The sequence below is a fragment of the Haliaeetus albicilla genome, chromosome 10, assembly GCF_947461875.1.
Source record: "Haliaeetus albicilla chromosome 10, bHalAlb1.1, whole genome shotgun sequence".
NCBI classification, from domain to species: domain Eukaryota; kingdom Metazoa; phylum Chordata; class Aves; order Accipitriformes; family Accipitridae; genus Haliaeetus; species Haliaeetus albicilla.
This window is the reverse complement of record NC_091492.1, coordinates 20,000,176-20,012,473: the sequence shown is the minus strand read 5'-3', so window position 1 is coordinate 20,012,473 and position 12,298 is coordinate 20,000,176. Positions and strand designations below refer to the sequence as shown.

The window sequence follows — 12,298 nt, the reverse complement described above, 5'->3', positions numbered from 1 at the left end:
CGGCGGGGAGCGGGGCCGGCGCGGGGGGCCGGGCGCGTTATCGTTGCTCCCGCAAAGTGCATCTCCGGAGCCGGCCAGAGTACGTGGGTAGAGATAGGCTCAACTGTTTTCAGTGCTCCGCTGGCGAAACAAACGGGTGGCATTAGCCGGATCTCGGGTGACTGCTTTTTCTTGCTTATGTCATCTTAAAAAATGCGACTGCCCAGCTAGGTCTCTCTCCTTCAGACCGGGCCCTTGAATACTACAGCATGTGTATTGTGTCTGTGCGGCTTTCACAACTGCTCCTGCTAGGCAGAGCTGCTTTTTGTTAGTGGTTAATTTATTCCGTTTACAGAAGAGGATCACGTAAGTAGGAGGGGACTTCGGGTGGTGAGAAGTACATTCTTTAATCAGGCAGCTAATACCCGTGCTCAGCCTGTCTCCGTGTTTTGCTGTGACTTTTAGGTGTTAATTGACTTAAAAATACGGTGAGCGTTTCTAGTGGGAAGATGAAGGACCCTTAGATTTGGAGAGTAGAGTAGTTCTGGTAAAAGGTTGTCTTAGCTCCTTGTGGGGATCTCTTTCTTTTTTCTGCCTTGGTTATGTTTAGTTCTGTAACCTTTAGGAAGAGGATCTTCCCATGGGCTCAGCTGGTGAATCTCACTTGCTATCTGTGAATCATGCGTGACTCTAGGCAACAAAAGAAAAATCAGTAAACACCTGACCTGTTCTTCCTTGCCCGTACAGTCAAACTTTTCAGAATGCAAATGTCATTGGATGCACAGTATTCCCTGAAGGGAGCCAGCACTGCTCAGGCCTGTGCTTAATGAAGAGAAAAGGGTGATTTTGCTGAGTGATACTCAACTGTCAGGAGATCAAGGTCCAGTTCCTGCCTTGTCACCTTGTTCAGCTCTCTGTGAATCTGTGCTTCAATCTCCAATATGTACCATTCTTTTTTTTTTTTTTGTTAGTTGCATAGTTTTCAAAAGAGTGTTAGATTTCATGTACCAAGTAGCTTACACAGGCTTCACATCCATTGTGTCAGTTCTTTCCAGTTCTAGTGTGGGCATTTTGGAATGGTGAAAGTAGGTGCTTTTCCCAACTTGTCTGTTATCACAGGCAGTTTGAGGCTCTAGCCCTAAAGGCTGTGCAGGGCCTTGACTTCATTTTGTAAAAAAGATCTGTTTTACTCTCAGGTTACTTAACATGTAGTTCATGTGTATGAAAGTAACAGGTGTTTTTCACCCATCTCAGCAGGTTGAGGTGGAGACCTCGTGGAGTACTTTTTCCAGTAGCTAGCTTTGGCCATGGGCTGGTAAGTGTGACTTGTAGAAGCTACTGCCGTGGTGGATAAAGGAAGGTCAACTCAAAGCGCCTGCCATTTGAACATAAGACTGCCTGTAGGATGTGTGCAAACAACACGCTTGAAGATACTCAGCTCCCCGTCACAGTCTTATCAGTAGCTGGCAAGCTGTGATCTCTTAAGTACTGCTATTCCGACTGCAGCACAGAACCATGCTGCTGGAAGTTAGCTGAGTCTATTTTAGAACTGATAAATATCTAGTAACATCACTTAATATATGGTAGTTAGTTCTGTTTCTGTTTGAACTATAACTGCCTTCTATTTTTTAATTTACTTTCACAGTAATTAAGTATTGTTTCATATCCTCAGGGTGTATGTATAAAGATATGCTGTCTTGCCTACCTGTACTGACAAGCATGTTCTTCCCCCCTAGCCTTTTCTGTCTCTCCCTAGCTTTCTTGGGTTTATGGCTCTGTAGAGGGGAATCTGAACTCCCTTGTGTTATTCCTTTGGGTTTTGGTGCTTCTTTCTACGTCCTATGCAGAGTACCACAGCCTCGTATACTGGGGGAGCGTTGATAATATGACATGGTGGAGATCGAAGCTCCTGCTGAAGACGGAGTATGTCACAGCTGTTTAGTGCTGGCTGAAGCCTACAGACTGGAGGGAAGAGAGTGACCCTCCAGAGCCTTCTGTGGCAGCTGATTGCGGGGCTCATGGAGGGATTTGTTGGTGTTGGTGATGCCCCTGATTCCAGATGAGGTAAACTTTTTTTGACTTGAGTGCAGAGTTTTAGGTTGTGGTCCTATCAAAGTGCATATGATTCTCACTGGCACTGCATGAATGCACACAGAGCTGCCTGAGCCATGCCAATTGTGCAGTCATTGTGTGCCATCAAGTAGCACCACCATAGTCAGTATGAGGAATTGGTTGCAGTTGTTCTGGTGAATCTTCACCGAGGAAGACTTTATTTTATCAGCTTGCTGTTCAGAACCTTATTTAAATACTTCTTTGGATTTCTTGGTTTGATCAGAGATGGGTTAAAGTGACTCAGTAATGATATGGCCCTTCAAGCATATGGTCTGTCATGGTAATGTACCTCTTTTTATAGCTGGTCTGTAAGTGTGCAAAGTAGTGGCTTTGTTGTCCAGTATTCCTTGCACAATCTCTTAGGCTTATGATTCTGACAGATTCTTATTTCGCTCTGACCTTTGTTTGTCATAGCCTTGGTTTTGAATGTTTTTTCTGAATTTTGATTTAGTTAGGTCATCAGGTGGTGTGGTGTCATCTAAACACTACAGACATGAAGCCATTCTGCAATAGAATTTCTTCTCAACCATTTCCATAAGAAGTTGTTAGTCAGTGTACAATAATTTAGCCTTCCCAGATAGCTCCAGTGCCTACTCGTGAATAAAATCAGCCTTTTTTTCCTAAGCAGGTTCCATTGACTGCCACTGCTTGTAATAGATTTTGACATATTCTATTTAAAAAAAGAAGTACAAAGAATTATCCTGTGATCCTATGATGAACATGTGAACCCTGCTTTATGGATCGACAGGGATGAGAAATGTGAATTTGGCATCCCTTCAGTCTTTGAAATAGTGCCAGCACATTAGGTTGGATACACAGGGTAAGAAGAAGGACAGTGGGGCCTGAATAGTGTTTAAAAAAACCAAATAAGCTTTGCTTTAATAGGAATCTCAGCTCCACAGTGATTGTGCACCCTGTTAACCAAAGTGCGGCAATGTCATGTGTCCTGTGGGAAGTTATTTATCTTCCTGTGACTTTTGTTAGTGGAAATGAGACACTAATCAGCTTGGTGTCACTAACTAGCTTTGGTCAGCTGCCACCCTTGGTTTTTGCCAATGAATTGCTCTGCTTATGTTACAGTTATCACATGGCTTCCTTTCAGCCCACAGTTTTCTAACTAGACTTGAGACCTTTTCCTCATGCTTACAGTCTGCATCAGTATGTACATTTAAGCTTCTTGCTGGTTCACTGCTTTTTAATACGTGGTAACTTACTAGTAAAGGCTTTAAGTCTTTTGCAAGACTTGAAATACAGCTCACGTAAAATATGTCTGAAGATACTTTCAATGGGGATACATAAATCATTCAAAAATTCCTTTTCAAAGCGCTTAATTCTTATATGTAGGTGTTTTGGCAAAGTTCAGAGATAAAATTAGTCATATAATGAATTAGATACTGCAGCTAACTAGGAGTGACAGAAACGTGTCCAAATATATTTTTGGTTATCTTAAACTCAGGAACTTCTTTTAGCAGCAGTGTGGGTAAATGGTGCTGTTGCTGTAGTCATAGCAGGATATTTTTGCATAACCTTTGTAGCGTGTGCATCTTCAGCATTTTTCACGTTGCCTCAAAACTGCAGAAAGAAGTCATGGAGGAGGGATCCTGGGGAGGAGTTGAGGCAGCAGCTCTGAATTGTTTGGGAGGAAAGTAAGTAACCTGAGAATAGAAGTACACTGATGTCTGTGAACTGTCTCTTCTGGTGATTTGTGTAATATTGTCTTGCTGCAAATGGTATGGAGACTGCGTCTTCTTCAATTTAGTTGCATTTTGACGAGGAAGGGGTTTTTTTTCTGTTCTGCTTAGCTTGGCATCTGTTTTCCCTCTCTGTAAAGTTTAATGTGAAAATTTGGAAATATTAAAGATGTCCTGTCAGTGCTAAATATGTTAATATTTGCTCCTGTTACATAAAGGATACTTGTGAGATACCCGTTGGATACACAGCAATGGTTATAATTTGAAATGCAGATCCTGAAAGGGGTCTTAGCAGCACGGTCATCCCTGTGAAGTCCTGGGTTGTTTTTTTTTTAATCCTGTTTGTGCAGTTGGCAATTAGCACAGCACTGATAGCCAAACTCCAGAATACTTTTTTCAACAATACAGGTGTATAGATAAGTGGACCCTTGCTTCAGATAAGGAAAGAGAAGAGTGCAGTATGTGAAAAATGAGAGTGGAGAAGTGCTTTGTGACAGAATTAGCTGTTCATAACACTTGGGTGGGTGAAGGAGGTTGGTATATACTTTCTTTATAGCCTGTAAGCAAAGGAATTTCTCAGAGAAGCTCGTTTTAGTGGAGTCCATGGTGGATATCTCAAGTTTCTTTTAGCAGCATGCAGTGTTGTAAGGTTTAATTCATCTATTAAAATGCTTGTCTAGGAAAAGAAAAAAGTTCATGTTACTGCATAAACTGTTACCTTTGCTAAGCATGTCTCATACCTCTTCTAATCTATGCAGTGATTAAGACAGAGCTGGAGAGGCTGCGGCTGTCCGATACCAAGGGAATCTTGGTGCCAACTGCTGCTGGCCTTGAGACTTAGCTAAATATAGAAAAACATGGGCCTTTTTGTGGGTTCTCTGGTATTTCAGTTATTTGGAAAAGCTCTGGGAAGGATCTTTGTGATATGTCTGATTTGAAGGCAACTCCCATAACTGTGTATGTGTGGGTCTATGTTGCAAAAAACTAAGAGAAGATAGACAAAGAACCTTCTGCTGGTCTTCTGTAGTTGCTGAATATTTGTGTTTCGGAGAACACCTGTATTAGAAAGCTAAGCAATTGCACATGAGAAGACATGGATTTTCCAGCTAATTCTACCTGCAAATGCTCATTTTGACTTGCTAAGTGCCTATTTCAAACTTGAGACTAAGTTTGGGGATTTTTTTACACGCTGAAGCTATATATTTTATTCAATCTCTGCACTGTTCTAAAGAAGTTAAAATAAATTTTTTGGTTTCTTATACTGTGTTTGTAGTACATATCTCTCTCGTGTATAAAATCGATCTGTGTGTGTGTTATTCAATTTCCCCTCGCAAAATTTCTTCAGTGTTTCACTTCCTTAAAGAAAACAGTGACATTTCCTTTCTTTTCCCCACTGCAACAAAATTAAAGAATACATTTTTGCATGCTCTTCAATCTAAAGTTTAAATTTGGCTTTTGCTCTAAAGTTCTGTGTAGAATGGGGATTAAGGTACTTTGCAGCCTCATTGACTAGGAAATGTTGCCAAACATAATAAATGCCGTTTGCTGAAGTCAAAGAACAGCAACCACCTTGAGGAAGATGAAACTTAGTGATTGCTGCTTTCTTTTTAAATGCATGTAAAAGAATGGAGGACACCCAGTGCTGCAGGGAGAGAAAAGCTCCATTTGATGGGTTTTCCCTTCTGAGACCAAGTTAAAGATTTACACTTGTTCTTGACTATGATGTAACAAATAATTTAATGTGCAGGCTGATTTATATTACAGAAAAATATCTATTATCACCAATATGTGGGAGCAAGATTTTTTTGATCAAAGGGTTTGTGTCTTCAGCCTGTTGGTTCAAGGTTTGTCTTTAAATACTTCAGTCTGTGACCTACATCCTGCTGGGATGATCTGTGAACTACGGAGAAAAAAATGCACCATTTTAAGCCATGGTCTAAAACCTATTGGAATTACATTTTAGGGATGTTTCCATTGTCTTCAGTAACCTTTGAATCGGCAATTTTGCATCTCTTAGTTCTACTGAGCTGATTTGTATTCTCACAGACATGAAAGTTTCAGTATTTTTTTTTTATTATTGTTTGATTTCGTAAAACCTCTTTCTTAATTACTAGTTTTCAATAGGCATCTGGTTAAATGATGCCAAGTGATCCCTTAGCAATGAGTAGTACTGTCCTTGTTCTTTCAGTTGAGTTGCTTTGGATGATTTCTTTCAGTATACTTGGATTTTGTCCTGCATGGAGAACTGTGCATCTTTCACAGTGGCTGCTATAGTGAATGATGAGCAAACAATATCTTCTTTTTAAACAAGCAAAATAACGAAATACCATACACAAAAAAATGTTAGTCTTTTAGCAAAATCAAATGCTTGACATACGTTTAATATGTTCTGTCTTCAGATATAAAAAGTCTACATGACAGCTCTTATAATGCATGTAGGATAAACTCCAGATTTTGGATATGATAGCGTTTTGTATACTCTGGTGTGGTACAGGTCACTTTCTGCCATCCTCTGCACACCTGTCTGGAGGTTATTTTGTAGGCTGTCTACTGCCTATTTGCCCTCAGTGACTCTTATTTTAAACATTGTTTCCTGAGTCTCAAACTGTCACTTCTGAACCACAGAAAGAAGTTACGGGAGTTACAGGAATAGCATTTTTTTCCTAATAGGTCTTTAGATTTTGTGGTAGGTATTAGGTTTGGCCTGGAAAAGAAGACTGTTTGCTTTCTAGCGGTCTTAATTCATGTCTGAGCAGCAGAGGTATAGGTTAGAACAGTTCTGGCAATACATTTTTTTCAAAATTTTTCTTTCTATAAAAGGTACTTGGTGGAATGTTTTCTTAACTGTCTTTTGATCTTCATTCTGCTCTGTAGGACAGAGAGGTGGAGTTTGACGTGCAGAATGAAGCGCTAATTGCCCCAAAAGAGCTTTGACTCAATTAGTTTATGGGTGAATGGGGAAGGTTGATAACTTGGCAGTTTTGCCAAGTTAGCTATGCTTTGCTGACTGGAGGCAGCCTAAGACTTGTTGGAAATGTAAATGAAATGGCATTTTGCTGAGCAGAAGATGAGAGGCCAGTGCCAGGCTGGGCTGGGCAGCTGGGGCAAGGGATGAGGGAGGAGATTGCTGGTACTGGTGAGGGGACGGTCATCATCCCACCTTTGTATTGGTGGTCACAGTGCTCTAACTGGGAAGCTCATTTGCTTAGGGCATGGCTTAGTAGTGTTTCCAAAGGTATTCAGATTCTGGGTTTGCCTAATGTCCCCTGGAAGTTTGTCCATCAGGTCCATCCCCTTGAATCCAGAATGCTTAATCTGCCCCCTTCTCCCAGCTCCACTCGAGTGACCTGCATTGTCCTAGAAGCCCAACTCTTTCATCGATTGACATGTGGTCTGTAATATAATTAGGATGCAATTCATCGATTACTTTGAAAATCAGAATCAAAGCTGTAGGCTGATGTTGGAAGCTGGCTTGCAGGGGACTGTAGCAGAGATTGTATAACAAGATCCTGGGAGAGGAGAGATGACGCAGAGCTCTTTGTTTAGGGCAGAGGCATGCTGTACTATGTATATGTTCAAGCTAATTATGCCTGAACAAAACTGTATGTGTTGGCTTTTTTTTTTTTCTGCAGTCTAATTGCCAACCTTCGTTTTCCTCTCCTGCCAGCTGCCAATAATTTCCTGTGTTTATTTGAGGGATTTAGAACATCATTCAATCATTACAGATACCTCCTTATCATGAAGCAGGTTAGACCATCTAAACTTTTGCCTTTCAATTCCATGTCACAGGGAAAAAAAAAGATTTTTATGGTGTGCCATTGGAAGCTGCCCATTTGTTGAGTTAGAGTAACTCCTAAGGAGGGCAAACTTGTTGAGACTTGCTCTTGCATACTTTAAATTGCTGTTTGCTGCAGTAAAACACAATTTTTATGCCCTGGAGTCTAATTGTTTTTCATAAAATTATCTATAGCAGTGCTACTTTGTGTTATGACCCTGTCTCTGCCTGCTAGCTGAGCAGCCCAGACCTTAGTTACTGTGTGCAGAGTCTGCCTCTGGATTTCTGTGTAGGAGGTCAGATCTGAGGCAGGACTAGGAGTAATTCAAGAAGACAGTGTAGCTGCTGCTGTCTCTGATGGAGGACAGCACATTACTGTTTCTCCTCTGCCTTCTACCTTTGCATTCAGGAGCTTTGCCTTCCTGAACCACTTCTAAATAATATAACCAGCATCACTTTTACTACTACTTGCTACAGTATGACTCTGTATCCAGAGTCGATGTAAAATATAAAGGTAGAAGTTCTTTAATAGTCTTGCAGGTCTGATTTAAGAACCTACTGCTCCTGAATTATTTTCAGCTTTCTCCTGCTAAGATTTTCGCTGTCCAGTCTGTGATTTTACCGTATGAAATGTTCAGCAGCAATACCACTTGTCTGTCTCACCCCAGCAGGATCCCTTCCTTTCCCTTGATGCATATTCATGTTCTGCACCCTGTACGGGGACATGATCTCCAGGGCACAGCTGTTTTAGAGCATCACAAGCCAACTGTTGCCAACCATATCCAAATTCAATTCCCACATGGATATAACTTGTATCTTGGCTACTTTGCCTAAGCAGACACAAACTATTTGCTTTTGATGTAGCTGTGTGTTCCAGAGAATGCGGTGGCTATATCAGGGATTAATTTCAGGGACATTACAGCCAAACATGAAGGGAGGTATAGTTGAGTTATGTTTGGTAAACCCAAATGCTACGTAACCAGATAGTGGGGTGATTATCTGCCTTCTGTTAAGGTGTCTTTCAGCATACATGCAGGGAACTTTAAAGCTGTAACTCAAGGCAACATACAGAGAATAATTTAATTGCAATATTTTGCCTTTGCCCTTTTAAGACACTGTATTCTGGACTTTGTGGTAGAAGCATATGTTTAGCAGGAGTAAGCTCACTGTTATATGTCCCAGAGTTTCTTCTGACTTAGATTCTGTTATAGGTGCTTGATTTAATTCCTGGCTGGTGGAGCAGAAAACAAGTGATCTAACGTTGCCCATTGCTCCTTGAAGAGTTTCTGTAAGCTCATGTGCTGTTCTCAGTTTGTTCCGATGCTCTTGCAAACTGTTGAACTTCTTGTAATATCATGATAAAAGCCACTGTGGCTTCTCCAGATACCTGACTTTGTCTTGGTCTGTGCTGTGTGTTGCAGTGTGAAATATTTTGTGCTATTTTGGAAGACCTGTGAGCTCTTTATAAATGTGTGTTTGAATATATGTATTTTACAAGTACTGTGTGTTGCTTATCATGTACAATGTCAGAGCATTCTCCACCCTCTAAAATGTTGAGTGGGATGGACTAACTTAACTTTGTTTGGAGAAGTCTCATGCTGACTTGTACTTTCTTTAAGTATTATGACTGGAGTTAGAGTGAGTTTTGGCTGTTTGTAGCACTTCACACTGCAAGGTCAGCTCTTCATCCTTGGAGCATATACAAGTTTAGCTCTTTTTTGTCTTTCTCTTTTTTTATTGTTTTTCTTTTGTTTTTTCCTTAGTTAAAAAAAAAAACCTCTCAGTTTGTTTTCACATGGAACAAAGTACTTCTTAAATGTAAGAAAAATCTGATATTCAGCACTTTCTATATGAGTTAACTGAAAACTTAATAAAACATTCAGGGCTTCACAATAAGCTGTAACCGATTACAAATGTCTTTCTACTGTCTTCCAGGAATGGATGGCAGATGTCTGTTAATGTACATTATATAGTATGTAATGCATAGAATGTACATACATTGAAAATTTCAAAGTAATTAAACCTCCTCTTTTGTTATTTGCTGTATGTCTGGAGATGCTTGGCACCCTGGCTCATTTCTCCTCTATTTCCACTTGTTTCCTGTAGGAAGTTTTTTGAGCTGGTGGCAATATTGTCTTAATGATTGTCACCTATCTGCTTGTTCTCACTCCTTGGTTTGTGCTTGTACAGTTGTTTCTTTGGCACATGTTGAGCTGGAGAAGGGAGTGGGTATGTCTGAAATTGTGGTGTGTGTTGTGGGGTTGTTGGTTTTTTTTGTTCAGTTTGGATTTTTTGTTGTTGTTGTTCTCTCATCTTTCTTAATGCACAGCCATGGTCAGCTGAACAGGTACAGGGCTGAAATCAATTTTCCATATCTGGTATTGGAAAGAAAGGCAAACTGAATATCACATGGAATCTGTGTGCTGGTCTCATAGATGTGTGTTGCTGTCTCTCAGGGAAAGTGGGAACATTTTACAGCAAGGTTAGAGGCTTTTCCTGAGGCAGGGAAAATGCTAGAATGCTTCTCCCTATATTGTGATACAGGGGGTGCTGTATCTGAGGTGCCTTCATGCATGTGAAGGGACGGAGTTTCAGGGAGGATAGTCGTGAGAAATGATTTGGAGTTGTTCCACATGAAAGAACCTCTGAAGTGGATTACACTGAAGTACAAAGGTTGTTTTTATAGTGTTTCTTTCAGCTGGCAGTGACAAGTTATATTATGAAAGCTCTTAAGTGATGTGAGTTCCTAAATCCAATTTCTCAAAAGTGACTTGGCATCTTTAATTACATAGGCATTCTTGGTGATTGCACCTACTGTACAGTGTAGTTAAGTCTCAGTGTGGTGTGTGCTGGTACCCAGAGGACCTCCTTATGAATGAGCAGAATGGAGTGGATTCTGGTAATTATGAACTGCTTAGAATCGTTGTTAGTATTTACTTAGGTATCTTACATAAACCTCCATTTCATTCTGCTGATGTACTGCTTTTGTGATCTTGTATATGATTCGTCCATTAATGGGTAATCATATTAAAACGTATTGAAGATGGAAGGAAATACATCACTGTTTTCACTTGAAAGCTGAAATGCCTGGAGGGCTAACGTCACAGCTATACTTTTCATGGCATTAGCAGGTTTAAAACGCTGTCTGATTCCACACTCGGCAAGCAGCAGATTTGTGGCACACACTTTTCTGAATAAGTGTGCAAACAGCTGGTAATGTGCCTCTTAAATGTGGCTGGGTTTGGATTTCACAAATAGCATTTTCAGTAAGATCGTGACACTTGTATATTTTCTCAGTGTTAAAAGGATTATAATGTTAGGATTGTATCAGTGTTGTCTTAGCTTTCTGTAAGAAACCCTTTTGCTTCCTGAAAGAGATCAGTCCCATTCAGCATTGCGGCCAGCAGTCAGTTTGTCAGAGGAGGTGGAAAAAAATCCTTTTGGGAATACGGTATTATTAAAATTGTCTGATCTTCAGGACTTCACAGAGAAGGCACTTATTAAAGCATGTACTAAGAGCAGAAAGAAGAATAATGATAAACCAAATTACTGAAAATGGCAAAGAGCTATTGCTAAAGGGTAAGTACTTCATGCTGATATTAATACCTACAAAGGATTATAGTGTTCTGAAACTATCAGTGTATCTTAACTGAAGAATAAAATCATTGCGCTTTTGAAACACAGGATTATTAAATTGCAAAATCCTTTGAGTTGTGTGGTATCAGTCAACTTGATTGGTAAAGCTGTTCTCTAGTTTTGCAAAGTACAGTAGAAGTCTGATAGTAACTTCACACGTGTTTATCTAGGGATAAATCAAACATCTGTGCTTAATTGCACACTTAATTCTGTTCCCTGGTACAGCCTAACTGTTGCATAGGTTGTTGTCTGGGAAAGCTTTGGCTGTTTCTTTCATGCAGAACACAAACAAATGCAGTCTTTAGAACTCTGAACTGTTTCAGAGGAACTAATATATTATCAACAATACAACTTTTAAATTTACTTTGTGGTAAAACTGTGCTTTGTTTGTGTCGCTTTTGTAGATGCCAAAGCTGTTGCTGGGATTATAAATATGTACATGGTATCTGCAGTGTAGTGTGTAATGAATTTTAAGAAGCACACCTTTACTTGTTGGGTAAAATTCAGTAAACTCAAAACTTTAATGACAGTGTCAATTTAACAGTGAAGTAAGTAATGTTATGTATTAATCTTAAAATGGTGAATGAACACATTATATGCTTAAAATACCCATTAATGTCAATAGTTTGGCTTTTAAGCTGCAGTTTCTTATGGAAGCGTGGGTCTGGGTCTGGTATGTGGGAGTTCAGTGTTGTCAGCGTTAACTGATAGTTTGAGCCTCTGTTTGAAGTACAGAGGATCTCTTTGCTTCCTAAAAGCTATCCAGGTAAAGATCTGTCTGTTCATTCTGCTATTCTTTCCTCTCACACAGCTGTAGTGTCCCAGTTATCTAGTGCAACTTTGGCCTTTATTTTCATAAAATACTGGGTCAGCCTGGAATTTACAGCTCATGTTTTCTGCCGCCTTCAGTGAAAAAGACCTGGTAGCCCAAGGTCTTAAGTGAACTGGCATTAACAGATTTCTGTTAGTTATTTCATTACCAATGCCTAGTTTATAGTGTGAATGAGTTTTATCTAACTAGATGCAATGCTAATTATTCCTGTTTCTCATATTTCTGATGTAAATATAATGCTCCTAATAAAAAAAACCACCTAAAACACCACCC

General features: G+C 39.9%; 1 protein-coding gene across 4 annotated transcripts in view; it reads left to right on the top strand.

Moving 5' to 3' along the window:
- SLC12A4 (solute carrier family 12 member 4) overlaps nt 1–12,298 on the top strand; it is a 49,586-nt gene that overhangs the window by 729 nt on the left and 36,559 nt on the right. The window contains exon 1 of one of the 4 annotated variants that reach the window (XM_069793695.1): nt 10,755–11,136. The exons of the other annotated variants lie outside the window; for them this stretch is intronic. Coding sequence (XP_069649796.1) covers nt 11,091–11,136 — 46 coding nt within the window. The 5' untranslated portion in view covers nt 10,755–11,090. Of the gene's footprint in view, nt 1–10,754; nt 11,137–12,298 lie in introns of those variants that run through there. 4 annotated transcript variants of the gene reach the window in all.